Source organism: Callospermophilus lateralis, chromosome 14, assembly GCF_048772815.1.
Source record: "Callospermophilus lateralis isolate mCalLat2 chromosome 14, mCalLat2.hap1, whole genome shotgun sequence".
Classification (NCBI taxonomy): domain Eukaryota; kingdom Metazoa; phylum Chordata; class Mammalia; order Rodentia; family Sciuridae; genus Callospermophilus; species Callospermophilus lateralis.
The window spans coordinates 97,416,545-97,433,114 of record NC_135318.1 but is presented as its reverse complement, the minus strand read 5'-3'; the positions used below and the strand labels follow the sequence as shown (position 1 = coordinate 97,433,114).

The following is a 16,570-nucleotide window of genomic DNA, read 5'->3' as shown; positions in this document are numbered from 1 at the left end:
GCGCAGGCGCGTGGCGTCACGTGACCGCTTCCGGGCAGCGCGGCTGACCCGGGTAGGCTGAGCAGAGTTCTTGTAATTATGGCCAAGCCCGGGATGGCGCTGGGTTCGGAGAGCACGGCTGCGGCCACTGTGCTAAAACGGGCGGTGGAACTAGATTCGGAGTCTCGGTACCAGCAAGCTCTTGTGTGCTACCAAGAGGGGATTGACCTGCTCCTGCAGGTTCTGAAAGGTGAGCTGTGAGCCTTGGAGGGCATGAGGACCGTAAGTTTCGATTTCCGCTTTGTCTGCAGTGAAATGAAACCTGAAAGTGATTCTTCTACACCACCAGGAAACAGATAAGAAGGTGGGGATTTCTACAGGACAAATGGGCTAGTTTCTTCTCTCCCTTTTTAAAGTATTATTATTGTTTTTTAGTTGTTGATGGACCTTTATTTTATTTATTTGTACGGGGTGCTGAGAATCGAACCCAGTGCCTCACGCATGCCAGGCAAGCGCGCTACCACTGCGCCACAACCCCAGCCCCTGGTTTTTGTGATAGATTGATGTCATCATGAAAATGGGGTGGGGGGGGTACTACTCTAGATTTTAAAAGACTTAATGAGACATAACAAAATTACTATATAATCCTTGATAGATGGTAGGTGGGTTTGAACGAACTTTAAAAGACATTTTCGATCAGTTAAGAAAGTTTCGGTGGATTCGGTGACACTGAAATTACTTTTTGTTAAGCATTTTTTCCCCCTGAAAATGTTAATATTTAGAGATGCAGACTGAAGTGTTTCAGAAAGAAATATTGTGACATCAGTATTAATTTTACTTAAGCAAGAAAATTTTTTTAAAAGTTGAGCGGGACTGGGGTTGTGGCTCAGCGGTAGCGTAGCGCGCTTGCCTGGCATGCGTCAGGTACTGGGTTGATTCTCGGCACCAAATACAAATAAATAAAATAAAGGTCCATCAGCAACTCAAAAATATTAAAAAAAAAAAAATTGGCTGGGGGTGTAGCTCAGTGGTAGAGCACTTGCCCAACATGGATGGAAGCCCTAGGTTCAATTCCCAGCATAAATAAATAAATAGGCAAAGCTGCTAACAGTTTTTAAAATCCAAATAATGGATAATTAATATGTTCATTATAGTACTATGCTTTTTTGTTTAAACATTTTGTTTGAGCATTTTCATTAAAACAACAACAATAATTTTTTTTCTTAAATAGATGTACTGAAATTCAAATATAACAAATACACAGGGTTATAGGTAGACCCATGGGAATTTTTGTGTTACATAGTTATTCATTATTGAAAAGTAACTCAATTCCTTTACTCTCAGCACAACCCTGACTTATAGAAGACACCCAATAATTAGGTAGTAAATTGATTAGCCTCTATACCCCAATCCAGGACCCCCAGTGTGGTCTAAGATGATTTCCTGGGTGCTTTCTGGTTGAAGCTTGTTATAATTTTACAGAAGCTTTAAGAGAGCAGAGGATTTCCTTCAAAGTTTGGTGCCCTTTTTTTTTTTTTTCCCCAAAACTCTAAACTCCACCTTTGTAGAGCCTATTTAATGGCGATGATGATAATGATGATGAGGTCTGGTTTCATAATTAAAATTGTTCTATGAATCATGAGTTGATGGCATTCTAATTTCCTTGCATGGAAGAGTATGCAAGGAAAGTTAGCTTTCAAGTTCTACCACTAGGAGATGGTAGTACTACAAGTGGAGCCCAAGGCTTTCATGACTTCTATACTGAATCACAAAATGAGAAATGGTATAGTGTCAGGTGGAACCCTGCTGAAGTCCTGGCTGCTGTAGGAATCTGAAACAGGAGAATCATAGGAGTTCTGCTCCAATGTGCTTCATTGATCCCAGAGCCATTACAGAAACAGGGACATGACAGAGACAGATTAAGACCTCAATGCAAATAACTTTAATGTAGAGAATGTGTCTGGAGAGAGAGACAAGTGCAATGAGGATTTAAACAGGTAAATGTCTTCTGGGGATAGAAAGGTAGAGGAGGTGTTTGGTAGAGGATTTGGAGGAAAAAGAATTCCAGAGGTCAGAAATTCAGCTAAGAATAGGTATATTGTTTGTGCTGTTTTACCAATAAATAGTTGAGTTTGGTTCAGTGTTTGTATGAGGAAGAGTGAGAAAAAATAAAAGTTTAAAGTAGCTAGAGGTTTGGATTACACTGGACTCATTCTGTAGGCTAGGAGAATGACAGTATTACAATTGTATTTCAGTGTTAGTATTTCTTAGGAATATGCTTTCTCTCATGTATTTTCATGACACACTCCCTCTCTCTCCTATTACAGGCCTTTATACAAATAACACCCTGGATTCCAAATAACAAATAACACCTTTGTGAGGCTTTCCCTGATCTCCAGTATAAAGTTACAACCCCATCCTAGCTCTCCCTGTCTGCTTTCTTTTTTTTTTTTTAAATTTAATAGCACTTATCACAATCTATTGAACGTATTTTAACAATTTATTTTTATTGTTGTCTTTCTTCCCACTTAAAGGGGAGAATTTTGTCTCTTTTATTACCCGATGTATTCCCAGTGCTTAGAACAATGTCTGGAAGGTAGTTAAGTTCTCACTAATTATTTCTTGAATAAATGACTGAATATGCTAAGGGTGTAGGATAGATATTAGCCTATAGACCCCGGATTCCAACAGACAAATAAGAGTTCCTCCTGGTATTCCAAGGAGAGATGATAGGGCCTGAATGAACCAGAGATGATATCAATATTAGGATAAGGAGGGGACAGTATAGATGTTGAATTACTAGCATTGGCACATGATTAGATTTGGGGGTGAAGTTTCATTGGCAATCAAAGATAATTGTAGAGTTTCAAGCCTTGGAAAATCAAAGCCTGATGATTGAAGGGTAACCCACAGTGTCTACCATTGCCAGCTGATCAAAGACGATGACTAAGAAAGGACTTTTGTACAACTAGAAAAGACTACTATATTGCTGAGCTTAGCTTTTGAAATCACTTAGAAATATTTCATTCCTAAAGACCAAATGGCAAGTAATTAAATTGAGTGGGCAAATGCAGACTTATTTTTCCAAGAAAGAAATCATTAGTCGAAAAATTGGTAAAATTCAAATAAAGTTTGCTAAAAAAATGAGAAATTAAAAATGAAACTATTGTGGAAAATATAAGCAATGTTGAAGGAAGGAAAAGAAGAAATCAGAAATGATTCGGTGGGGTAGATAAGATTTTTTTGGCAACATGATCAAAAATAACATTTTTTTTTTTTTTTTTTTGCGGGGTGGCTGAGAAAATAATTGAGCTAATTATAAATGAAGTTGTCTGAAAGAAGTTGGTTTTATGGAAGATAGTTCTTGTTATCTTTTAATTATGCTAAAATTTAAAACTTGTGGGTAATAAGGACAAAACAGTGCTTGAACTCAGGTTTAATACATAGGAAGGTATCTTTCTCAGCCCACCAGGTTTGGTTTCCCGTGGGTGATAGCATCAGAGACCAATTCCTAAACAAAGCTGCTCCAGGTGCTTACTAAAAGTGAATATCCTGCATCAAGCTGAATTTGAGCTTAGCATCTATATATTTTAGGACTAAGACAAACAGTCAAACAGTGCTAAAATAGGAAATTTTGGGGAAACTGGACATAATGCTTGAACTAAATAGAAAAACTGTTTTGTTTTGTTTTTTTTTAATTTATAGGGACCAAAGATGATGCTAAAAAACGTACTCTCAGAGAAAAAATTTCAGGCTACATGGATAGAGCAGAAAACATAAAGAAATATGTGGATCAAGAAAAAGAAGGTAAAAAGACTATTTTCAGAAAATGTGTCCAGGACTTGGGTGTGGCTTGGTAGTAGAGTGCTTCCTTAACCTAGCATATGTAAGGCCCTCAGTTCAATCCCCAGCACTAAAAAAAAAAAACAAAAAACAGTAGAAAGAAAATGTGTCTGTAAGTTACAGTAATATATTCTATTTACTCAGTATTTCTGGCTTTTGTCCTTTGGACCTCTGTGTGGTATGGACTGTTTGAGCCTGGGAGATTATAGATTTACTCTGCATTTCCTCTTCCCTGTATTAGAGTTATCTTGACCTTTTTTTAAGAAAGCATGCTTGTCTTTCCATTGACACATTTAGCACCCAACACCAAGTTAGAACCTGCTGACCTGTTTTATCACTTCAATCTCATTGGAACTTTAGGTTTCACAGCACGAATCCCCTGAAGTCTAACTGGACATGTGCCACAGGAAGATTTTGGTGCTTTCCCCCTTTACGCTTCTGATGAAAGCTATACATGCTGCAGAACTTTGCCATTTTTAAAAAGGAATGTGCAGATCCCCAGGAAGCTTGTGTATGGAACCCAGTTTAAGAACTACTACAGAGAAATACTGAATATGGATCCTGGATTTTATTTGAAAGTCTAAAATCATTACAGTAGCCAAAGAAACTCCTGGGACTTCTTTCCAATTTTATTGAGAATCAAAATATTTCAAGAGTTATGTATTCCTAATGATTAGAGGTGAGATTTTAATTCCCTATTCATAAGATCCAGTTTACAGACATCTGTATAAATGGGCATTGACACTCTTATCTGAAGTGCACTCTAGGGCCAGTGGTTCTGCAGCTCTCAAAAATAGTGTCCTCAGTCCTTAGTTGATTTTCCTCCACATTCTCACAATCCACTGCCCAGCTCTTCCTAGTGTTCTGTACTGACATATCCTGCAGACTCCCACTGAACTGTTTAAGTGGAAATAAAAACTGTACTTTCTTCACCACAAGTTCAAATATAGAATGAAATTTACCTCCAAAATAATGAAACATAGTACCACATCAGCACTGAGTTAAGATAACTTATATGACTAGCATGGCTTGAAAATTTATGCATATTTGCTAACATTATCTCTGTGGAAATATTTGGAACAGAATCCAAATCACAACTGTGTGTGTGTGTGTGTGTGCGCGCATTGCCTGAGGGTTGATTGTTTATAGTGCTAGGAGTTGAACCCAGGACCTTGAACATGCTAGGCAAGTGTTATACCACTGAGCCACACCCTAGCCCAGCTTTTATTTATTTATTTTTTTGACTTTAAAAAGCTTCTCTTTTTTTTCTTTATTTAGCTGACTCTGTGCTTATGCTTTCAACACTTTCACAACAAATTTCTGCTCCTCATTAAGAAAGCATGCTTGTCTTTTCATTGACACATTTAGCACCCGACACCAACTTAGACCCTGCTGACCTGTTTTATCATTTCAATCTCATTAGAACTTTAGGTTTCACAGCACCTGGACATGTGCCACAGGAAGATTTTGGTGCTTTCCCAGTTTTCTTGGTACAGAAGTAAACAATTCTGTTCCCAGGGTTTGGGTATAGCCTGGTTTTGTAGGCTTTGTTAGGAAAGCCTACAATAGTACATCAAATAATGGGCCATTCTGAGTGCCTCTAAATACTACTCTGCAGAGGGGCCAAACCACTTTAGAGAAGGTATATAGTGCACTAGCACAAAAGTTAAAAATTACCAGTAGGGTTATATTTTTTAAAAACTTTAAAGTTCTCCGATAATTTATTCAAAAATTAGTAACACCAATAGAATTATCCTATTGATCATGTGACATTGCCAGTCTATCACTTGAATTATTAAGTTGTATTATAAGTTTCCACTTAAGGGGCTGGGGTTGTGGCTCAGTGGTAGAGCGCTTGCCTAGCATGTGTGAGGCACTGGGTTCTATCCTCAGCACCACATAAAAGTAAATTTAAAAAATAAAGGTCCATTAACAACTAAAAAATATTAAAAAAAAAATAAGTTTCCACTTAAAACATTCTGTAGTGTGATTGGCAGATACACGGCTCTGGGCTCAATTGCCAGCACAAAAAATTTAAAAGAGAGAGAGAGAAAACAACAACACCTTTTAGTGCTAAGAAAGACTTCTAAATGTCCTGTAATGCTGTTTGTATTTAATAATTTATTAAATTGCAAGACCAAAAAAAAAAAAAGGAGAAGTCTGAAGAGGACTAGCTGCTACTAGTTGTGATTTTACCCATGGTAACAAAAAGTTATCTAATGGGATGCTTTTGTACATACAGTACTCTCTCGAATAAACTTTTTTCTCTATAGGATCCAGCTCAGAAACCTGTTCCAAGAAACCTCTGGAATTTCCCCTTCCTACCTTAATGAAGATAGAATCACTCATGGAGTGGTTTGTCTTATTTACCTCTATATGTGTAGCATCTTATAATATGTACAGAATAGACATTCAGTAAATATTTTTTGAGAGAATAAGTTTAAAAATTAATTTGAAATTGATCATGAGTAATCACTATATGAAATATAAAATGTATAAAAATTTATATTACTGAAGCTTGTGTCTTATAGATGGAAAATATCACAAGCAAATTAAAATAGAAGAGAATGCGACAGGATTCAGTTATGAGACACTTTTTAAAGAATACCTTAATGAGACAGTTACAGAAGTTTGGATAGAAGATCCTTATATTAGACAGATTCATCAGGTAAGTGAAATACACTAAACTATAATGAAATGTTATTTTAAATGTATAACCAGCCATCCATGTTTGTGGGTTGCACATCTAGATTCAAAGGAAGTTGAAAATATCTGTATAAAAAATTGACATATGCCAGGCATGGTGTCACACATCTGTAATCTCAGTGGCTTGGAAGCTGAGGCAAGAGGATCACAAGTTCAAAGCCAGCCTCAGCAAAAGCAAGGCACTAAGCAACTCAGTGAGACCCTGTCTCTACATAAAATACAAAATAGGGCTGGGGATGTGGTTCAGTGATTGAGTGCCCCTGAGTTCAAACCCTGGTGCTCCACCCCCCAATAATTTGACGTCTGTATAGAACATTTCCAAGTTTTTTTCTTGTCATTATTCCCTAAGCAAAATAGTAAAACAACTATTTACATAGGATCTACATTGTATTAGGTAATGCTATTATAAGTATCTATAGATTGAAAGTATTTAGGAGGGTATGCAGATATTCTGTGCAAATACTGCAACATTTTATATAAAGGACTTGAACAACCATGGGTTTTAGTATGGTGGGGGTCACTGAAACCAGTGTCCCAGAATACCAAGGGATAACTATATTAGCTATTAATAACCCATCTTGCTGTCTTTCAGCTATATAACTTACTTCGATTTTGTGAGATGCTTATTAAGAAACCATGTAATGTAAAAACTATTCACCTTCTCACCTCTCTAGATAAGGTAAGTATCTGGAAGAACTTTCTTTTAACTTGCTAATTTTATTCGGTTACAAGGTATAGTCTGATCAAGGAAAACCTTGATGTACTGTATTGGTTATATCTATTTCCTTGAAATTGAACTTATTATCTAAATAATAAGCATAGCATATCTTGAGAAAAATGCTGTTGATTTTAGGATGTTGACCTTATTTGGCCATTTTGCTAACCTCTGTTAGTTTAGGTAGTTTGTTAGTTCCGTGTTTTGGAGGTGATCATGCAGTCTGCACTTTGGGCAGTTTTGTCTCTTTACCTGGGATTAGCAGCATGATAGAAGGCATCTCTATTTTTATTTTGACCTAAGTAGTTTTTCTAAATAATCATGATTTCCAGGATTACTTGAATAAGTAGGCAGCCCCACTTGAATGACCTAAAGATAATTACTAAAATACATATAAGGAGACAAGTTTTGGAATTGTGAATGTTCATGTTAGAAAAAGAACAGTTATTTTTATAAAAACTATTGTTTTCGAAACAACTTCACAATCTTGAGTTAACTTGTTATAACAGATATAGAAACTAATAGAACCTTTTTTTCATTCATGTGTTTATTCCTCACTCAAAATAAGTCATAATTTAAAGCCATAATTTTTCCACATTTTTAATTGGTACAGTATAGCTGTACATACTGGTGGAATTTGTTGTTACATGTTTGTACATGCATACAATGTATCAATATAATTTGGTCAATGGCATTCCCCAGTGTTTCCACTCTTCTCTCCTCCCTACCCCAGTTCCCTTTCCTCTGTTCTACTGATCTCCCTCCAATTTTCATGAGATTCCCAGTCTCCCTTTTCTTTTTTCCTTTCTAGTGTTCATATATAAGATAAAACATACAACTCTTAACCTTCTGGGTTTATAAAGCCATAACATTTTAAAAGATAAAGGAGAATTTTTGGTGTTAACAAGACAGATACTAGTCTAAGGTGCAACACTGAACAGTTGTTCTCTTTTTCCCATAGTGGAATAAATGCATGACAGTTACACATAAAATTTCACTAAAGATCTGGAATGAGGCAAATAATTCTTTGAAACACACTGCCCAATGAGCAGAGGCATGCTGCAAATATTTTTCTGTTAACATTTTTACTATAAGATGAAAAAATTTCCAAAGTGACTACTAATTCAGATTCTTCATTTCCTGTGCCTGGCCTTGAATTCTGTCTTCCTTCCTTGGTCACATCCAAATCCAGAAGGTTTCTGCATTCCATGCTGAAAAATGCATTCCTCAGCACAGACGGACATTAATGAGCCCATGTGCAACCTTCATGCAGTACCTCCAGGGAAGTCAGGAGCTCAAAACACAGAGCACAGCATCATTTCTATAAAAACTAATTTTGGCTGAAGATATAGCTCAGTTGGTAGAATGCTTGTATCACATGCACAAGGCCCTGGGTTCAATCCCAGCACCACCAAAAAAAAAAAAAAAAAAAAAAAACCACTCGTGTTTGTGTGTGTGTATGTGTACGTACATTTATATAAACAATAATTTTAACTGTCAAATGAGCTCTGACTTTTGAAGATCACATATATAAACAAACCAAAATACTGTCTTCATATCTTTTTTTTTTTTAAAGTTGAGTAAACCATCAAAGTAGGAAAAAAAGTACAGAAACCATGAAAAATGAAAATTTAAAGGGTTTATGCCAAAAAAGACAAACCAATCCTCTCCAGCCCAACTCATCTGTTTTTGGGCGGTGAAATTATATATAGGGTTATCAGGCAGTAGATGATCCTTCCCATAGTTACCGCCATGCAGCTCCAGTGAAGCATTCAGTCAAGCAGGCCTCATTTCAGGTGGATGTGCACACCATTGGATTCCTGGAAAAACTTCTGTATCTCTGGAACTTTGTTCTTCCCAGCACAATCATATGCAGTGGGACTGGTGGTCAGTTTAGATGGCATGACAAATATGATAGGTGGCTCTTCTCTGGAAACCAGAGGCCTTAATCCATGGAATGTCTCACCTGAGTGGACTTCAGAAACTTCATACACACAGTAAAGATACATCTTAATCTGGGGGCTGGGGTTGTGGCTCAGTGGCAGAGCGCTTGCCTAGCATGTGTGAATCACTGGGTTTGATTCTCAGCACCCCATATAAATAAATAAAAAATAAAGGTCCATCAACAACTAAAAAAAAATTAAGAAAAAAGAAAGATACATCTTAATCTGGAAGAGCCCGCAGATTTGTAGGCCTCTTAAGCCCAAACTCCAGCCAACTTCTGCATGAGGTCACTCAACTCATAATACATGATAACCTGTGTCCACAGCTAATGCTGTGTGACCACCTACAGAACCTTTTCATATTAATCTATCTATACAATATTCATTGTATAGCTTAGGGATAATTTAAAATATTAATAAATAAGGCAGCAAATTATATTTTTGCTCTTAGCAGGGGTATGTGAAAGAGTCACAAAGAAATGGCCTAGAAGAAATAAAAATGTCACTCAGTAGACATGGAGTGCTGTTGGAAATAGAATACTCTTCTTCAATACATGACCGAGAAATTAGGTTAGTGAACAGTATTTTTATTTTAATACAATTGAAATATATGTTTAAAATTTTTCTTAATAAATGTCATAATTGCATGTGAATATTATAAATATTCAAAATTCAAATAAAGCTCAGTTCTAATAATTTCACTTTTGAAAAGAGGAAAACCTTAGCTTACTTTGTTCTGTGAGTATAATATTTCCTAACTGAATTGAATTTACATGTTCTATGTCATGTGGGAAAAGGCAGTACTGCTTTTCTGCATGGTACATTAAGTATTATGATATTGAAATAATTCCTTTTCTAATGAAATTAATATTTAGTGTGGTTTTCCTTAAAGTAGGTAAGTAAATATTTTGATAGACACAACAGTATGCTGAGTCAATAAGAAAACAGTATATGCAGTTATTTTTATAATATTTTCCGTCTGTTTAGAACAGTGGTTTTCATAATGATAGCAATGGCACCCTTATTTTTAATGAAAATTAACTTAAATATGCAGAACAGATGAAAATACAGTTGTTGCTGAGGTTGCAACAGGAGTAAGGGTCCAGGACTCTTCCTGCTCACTTTCACCATCTGCAGGTGGGAAACCCCCAAAACACCTCGATCCCTTGACTGACAGCTTCCCTGAATATATTTGGTAACCACTTGTTAGCAGAACAGGGAAATTTTATCAACAAGCTGAAATTCAAGAATAAGTTTTAATTTAATTGTTAGATTTTTTAATAGCTAATCAAATCAGCTAATTATTTTTGTGGTCCTTTTGTTTCATTGTAGACAGCCCATGATTAACCTCAGGTTATATTGAACTTGTGTCATTGGAGGAAGTGGTTTTCTTGGTTAGGGGGAAATTTTGCTCATACTTAACACAATACAGCTTTAATAATTGTCTGACTTTAATGCCTTGAATATAATACTATATATTAATTTCAATAGGTTCAACAATGGATGGATGATTAAGATCGGAAGGGGACTTGATTATTTTAAGAAACTGCAGGTAGGAAGCTAGGCATGGTGGCAAATGCCTATAATCCCAGCAGCTTGGAAGACTGAGGTAGGAGGATTGCCAAGTTCAAAGCCAACTTTAGCAACCTAGCGAGATCCTATCTCTAAATAAAATATTAAAAGGGCTACGGATATGACTCAGTGGTTAAGTGCCCCAGGCTCAATTCCTGATAGCAAAAAAAAAGGAAAACCGAAAGAAACTGCAGGTAGGATATAATTTTATGAGTTAGTGTGTAGTGCTGTTTTTGTATAACTTTTATCTATATGTATATGTATTTTTCTTCCTAGGGTCGTTTTCCCCTTGGATACCATGATTTTGACCTGAGGCCATGTCATGAAACAACAGTGGACATTTTTCATAACAAGCATACAAAAAAAATATGATGGATAGTGGCCTAGTCAATATATATTACTACTTTCAGTGATATCTTAGTCCATTTTCTGTTGCTATACCTGAATACCACAGGCTGGATAATTTATAAAGAATAGAGGTTTATTTAGCTCTTGGTGGAGGCTAAGACATCTTAAGAACATGGTGCTGGCAACTGGTGAGGACCTTCTTTCTGCACATGGAGGATGGCATCACATGGCAAGACAAAGCAAGCATGCCAGAGAGCTTAACAAAGCCACTCCCGTGAGGCACAGCCCTCATGACCCAGTCATCTTCCAAAGGTCCCACCTCAACACTGCTGTACTGGGGACCACGTTTCCAACACATGAATTCTTGGGGAACATATTTAAACTATAGCAAGTGAACATAAGATTTTTTATAAATTATTTTTTTACTATGAATAGACCTTTCCTATAATAAATGAATTAACAATACACTTACATTTCTACTCATTTATGAATTCTGTGTGTCAACTGTAGGAACAATCAGATATTTTGGCAAATGCATTACTCAATAGGTCTACAGTGTTTCTTTTTATATAGTCATATAGCTGGTTAAGATTTTGCCAGCTTTTTCTCTATTTGGCTGTTGGAAAATAAGTCAACAGATATTGAGCATCTCTTATGATGTGAGCTGGATGTTATTATTGCTCCTGGGAGTTTAGAGTTCAAGAGGGAAAATCATAGTTTACAGTGATCTTAAGAGAGAGATGGGTTTGGGGTGGGGGATGGGTAGTAACCAGATAAAACAGTGGCTGGGGATATCGTTCAGTGGTAGAGTGCATGCTTGGCATTTGCAAGGTCCTGGGTTTGATCTCCAGTATTTACCCCCGGCTCCCTCACCAAAAGAACAAAAACAAAAGTATAATATTAACTATTAAAAATTTAAAAATTGTCTTTGGCAGACATTCACAAATACTCTGTGGTCTCATTACCTAGCCCCATGAAGGCAGATCAACTCATTTAGTCATCCTGATGTACACTGCCCCTCATTCACCTTGGCTGACACCTTTATAAAGCCTTATAGCTTAGAATCAACTGTTCTAGATAAGCTCATCCATCCAGATGCCAGGTGATTGGTTGGGGACAAAGACTAGGTTCCATGGTCACAGGCTGGAAGAGGAAATATATGCTGGAGGCAATGGGCAGTGCACAAATTAAAGAATAAACTAAGCCAGAGGAAAACAAGTACCCCAGGATTCAGTACTGGAGAGTGCACACATAAACATCTGGAGAATATGCCAAGGGAGAGGAACAAAGAATATGAACAAGAATATTCTTAGCATGGAGGAACAAAGCCAGGTAGAGACCTTTGGCTGTCCTGGGCAGGCTCAGACATTAGGTTTATTTTGCTTTCATGAGCCAGTAGGTACATGATTGAATTGGTATAAAAGGCTAGGAAGGAATTACAGAAAGGTTCCTGATACTTTTCTTTGATGCTTTCAGGTTTAGAAGCTGATAATGCTAAACCTGAAAAATTCAGCGTCTGAGAATACTTGGATTTTAGGCCTAACAAAAGTTCCTTTCAGCATCTTAGCTTATCCTCATGGTGTGGAAGCGGCACAGCTTTTCATTTGGGTGAGGACATCTCTACCTTCCTATTAAAATAATACTGATTTCTAGGGGCTGGGGTTGTGGCTCAGTGGTAGAGCGCTCGCCTAGCACACGTGAGGCACTGGGTTCCATCCTCAGCACCACATCAAATTGAAATAAAGATATTGTGTGTCCACCTACAACTAAAAAATAAATATTAAAAAATAATAATGATTTCTAGACATATGTACATGTCACTGTAGAGAATTCTGCAGTCTACAGCCCTCTAAATTATTTTTCATTCAGTTCCTATAAAAATCCCATCTAAAGCAGGGGATGTAGCTCAGTGGGCCCTGGCTTCAATCCCAGCATGGGAGGGGGAAGGGACCCTGGCTGAGAGAGTATTAAGGAAAAGTTCCATTATTCTAGATATATGGGGCCCCCAGATCAAATTAGAACACTAGAAGGCTACCAGGTGCAAGCTTAAATATGTCAAGAAATGTATAAGAACTAAAGGAACAACTACAAGTTTTACAGAAAGATGTAAGAAAACTCAGAAAACTGGAAAGAAAAATTACATTTTTTTTTCTAGTTGTAGGTGGATAGTATGTTTTTATTTTGTTTATTTTTATGTGGTACTAAGGATCAAACCCAGTGCTCTCATATGCTAGGCAAGCACTCTGCCACTGAGCTACAGTCCCAGCTCCTAAATTATTCTTGAATGGAAGGTTTCCTGTCAGTTCTCCTTAAATTGGTTCATAAATTAGATGACGAAGAAGACCAGCACTAGGAGACTTGCTCGACACAATTATAAGACACAGCTACAATATTTCTTTAAACATGAATGGGCATAGGAATGGCTAAACAGTGGAATACAATAAAGAACTTAGAATCAGAAAGTCAGTCTGTGGGTGCGGATAATATGTAATAAACATGTCAGTTTAGTGGCTGGAAAAAATATTAGATCTCTGTCCTGCTCTACTTAAATAATCCTAAATGAATGACTGAAAACTAATTAAATGGAAAACCGAAGTGTATTTTTAAACCCCTACTAAATATATAAACATAACACAAAACCCAGGAACTGTCAAAGGAAGAGCAAAAGAACAGATCATATATTAAAACAGAAGGACCCAGGGCTAGGGTTGTGGCTCAATGGTAGAGCACTTGCGTAGCATATTTGAGGCTCTGGGTTCAATTCTCAGCACCACATATAAATAAATAAAATAAAGATCTATTGACAACTAAAAAAAGAAAAAAAAAAAACAGAAGGAACCATAAATGAAGTTTAGAAACATGAAAGATCAAATTGACAACATATAAAAAAGTTTTAAGATTCCTGATATGTAAGAAAGATGGTGTGATTTTCAGCAGTGACCCTGATCTGCCCTTTAGCCTCACTGAGTAGCTGGCTCTTTGAGCACCATTCACTGGTCTTTCCTGCCAATGTGCACATCCCCAGCCAGGTGCTGCCCTAGTTTTTGTTCTTCATGAACCAACTTCTTAAAAGGTTTCTCTCTAAAAAAGTATGCACCAACTGTTCGTACTTTCCACCACTTCACTTGCTGCTGTCCCAGTCACTCCACTGAAATTGCTTTTGGTAAGCTCAATAGTGACTTCCATACCACCATATCTAATCAGCACTTCTTAACACCTTCGCATTACTTGACCTTTGGGGGCATGTGACCAAGCTGGCCCTTCTCTTCTTGAAACTCAGCTTCTGGGAAACATGCATTTCTCTTCCATCCTTCCTTTTGAACAGTACAGTTGGGGTCAAGGGTGCTAACTCAGTGGTAGAGTGTGTGCTTAGCATGTTCAAGGCCCTGTGTTTGATTCTAGACACAAAACAAAAAAACACTACAGTTCCCCTGAAGTAGGTAGTAACCGCTTTTCTTCAACCCATACTTTCCTGGAGTGACTGTAACAGTAAGTTTTCTTAGTAAAAAGCAATAAAAACTGCTGCTACTTGATGTAAGCAGGATGTATGTGGGGAGTATTAAAAGGCTGGTAAGTGGTTTAAACCATCATCATGAGAGTTATAGACTGAAATGTGGAGGCTTTGCAACTAATTATCTTCTCCTAAGCCAAAGATTTTAAAACTGAGGTCTTGATATATTAATGAGTGATAAGAACAATAAAAAGCAAAAAGGGCTGGGGTTGTGGCTGAGTCCTTAAGTGCCCCTAGGTTCCATCCACAGTACCCCCAACAAAAAAGACCCCAATTTTTTTTTTTTTTTTTTTTTTGGTGTGTGGGGCGGGCACCAGGGATTGAATTTAGGGGCACTTAACCACTGAGCCACATCCTAGCCCTATTTTGTATTTTATTTAGAGACAAGGTCTCACTGAATTGCTTAGGGCCTTGCTTTTGTTGAGGCTGTCTTTGAACTCGCAATCCTTCTGCCTCAGCCTCCTGAGCCACTGGGATTACAGGTTTGTGCCATTGCACACAGCACCAATTTTTAAAGACAAAATAAAATGGAAAATATCAGAGAAGTAAATAGTAAGGAACAAGCATTGTATTGTTAAGCTTATTAGGTATGCATAAATGTGTGTTAAGGCACAATGTAAAATATATTTTTTACTTTGGTCTGATTTTTAAAATGTTTGAAAGGCATTATACTAAACTGTCAATTCCTGAGGTCAGTGATCATGTCTTTTTAACTCCCTATGAACATCCAATATCTAGTCTAGTGCTTGACACAGTAGGCACTCAATACTAACACACAGTATATTTTAGAAATAAAAGCAGGATGAGAATTAATCAGCTGTAGAGACAGGAAATGGTCAACAAGAATGATACTCTGAAGAAATTTTGTAATGAAAACATTGAGAATCTTTTCACAAGCATCTTGAGCAGGAATGTTTTGGGAAAAGGGAGACATGTTCATTCATTCTGGTTAAGGATCCAGTAAAAGTGGGAAGACAAATGCAAGACAAAGAAGATATAATGGTGCAAGTCCCAAACACAAGCAGGAGAGAAAAAATCCAGGTTTAATTAGAGAGGTTATACTTACGGCAAAGGAGGCACTTCCTCCTGAGATTGAAAGAAAAGATAAATATTGAAATAGAGAACCTGAAGCTAAAAGACTCATTTCTGAAGACTTCAACTCTCAACAAATTAAGAATCAAGGTTTGTGAAGACTTGTAAGGGCTCTATGATTGTGATTGGGGGGTCTCTGATAAACTTTGTGATTGTGGCATGCTTGGAGGCTAGGAAGTTTCTGTGCAAAGGCACAGAATACCTGGCTGCTGGGAAACTTCTGTGTAAAGACACAGGATGCCTGGCTGCATTAGAGATGTCCTTCACAAGAAAGCTCTGTTAAAGTCGTATCAGCTTCGACCTTCATCTCAGGCACACAGCTCCTGGGGAATATAGGGACTCTCTTGTTAGAAAACCACAATGATTCACTGAACCTAAATCTGTCCACATAATAGTAACTTTATACAATGGATTTTCTTCAGAGCTGCACAAATCTCCTGACATTGCATATTGTAACTGTAACTGCAGAATAAGCAACCTTACTGACACTGTGTAAACAATAATGTAGATATGGTACTAATGATATAATGTAAATTATTGATATAAATAAACGTGGCCACTTGGACAAGCAGTCACTTTTCCTGCCTCTGCATCTTGTGTCTGTGTCACCCTCATTTTATTTTCCTTACAAAGACTAGTGGAATTCTGGAGCCTGTGAGAGTGGTAACCTTTAGGAATAAGATGCCTGAGAATGAGAGGAATGCCGGGCATAGTGGCACACACTTCTTATCCCAGCTACTTGTGAGGCTGAGGCAGGAGGGTCACAAGTTAGAAACCAGTCTGAGCAATTTAGCAAGACCATCTCAAAATTAAAAAAAAAAAAATGGCTGGACATGTAGCTCAGAGAATGCTTGCCTAGCA

General features: G+C 37.2%; 1 protein-coding gene and 1 pseudogene across 4 annotated transcripts; one reads left to right on the top strand and one right to left on the bottom strand.

The window, feature by feature from the left end:
- Window positions 1–39: 39 nt before the first annotated feature.
- Mitd1 (microtubule interacting and trafficking domain containing 1) lies at window positions 40–16,274 on the top strand. Of its 4 annotated transcripts, none has more exons than XR_013088683.2 (7): window positions 40–229; window positions 3,685–3,786; window positions 6,354–6,490; window positions 7,121–7,207; window positions 9,638–9,756; window positions 10,678–10,952; window positions 11,035–11,116. XR_013088683.2 is itself a non-coding variant. In XM_076834030.2 (7 exons), exons 1-7 carry the CDS (start codon window positions 79–81, stop codon window positions 11,128–11,130), a joined length of 750 nt encoding a protein of 249 aa, XP_076690145.1. In that variant the 5' UTR covers window positions 40–78; the 3' UTR covers window positions 11,131–16,274. The 4 variants fall into 4 exon arrangements, 3 of the variants coding, with proteins under 3 accessions (XP_076690145.1, XP_076690144.1, XP_076690146.1); XM_076834030.2 differs by having other exon boundaries at window positions 9,641–9,756; window positions 10,678–10,738; window positions 11,035–16,274; XM_076834029.2 differs by having other exon boundaries at window positions 10,678–10,738; window positions 11,035–16,274.
- Window positions 8,148–14,338, bottom strand: LOC143380686 (cytochrome c oxidase subunit 7A2-like, mitochondrial pseudogene; annotated as a pseudogene).
- Window positions 16,275–16,570: the final 296 nt, after the last annotated feature.

Excerpts from the sequence above, each read along its gene's own strand:
- Mitd1 (XM_076834029.2), top strand. The coding sequence starts at position 79 with ATGGCCAAGCCCGGGATGGCGCTGGGTTCGGAGAGCACGGCTGCGGCC. Across the intron at positions 230-3,684 it reads GCTCCTGCAGGTTCTGAAAG|GGACCAAAGATGATGCTAAA; the intron begins GTGAGCTGTGAG and ends TTTAATTTATAG. Across the intron at positions 3,787-6,353 it reads TGTGGATCAAGAAAAAGAAG|ATGGAAAATATCACAAGCAA; the intron begins GTAAAAAGACTA and ends TGTGTCTTATAG.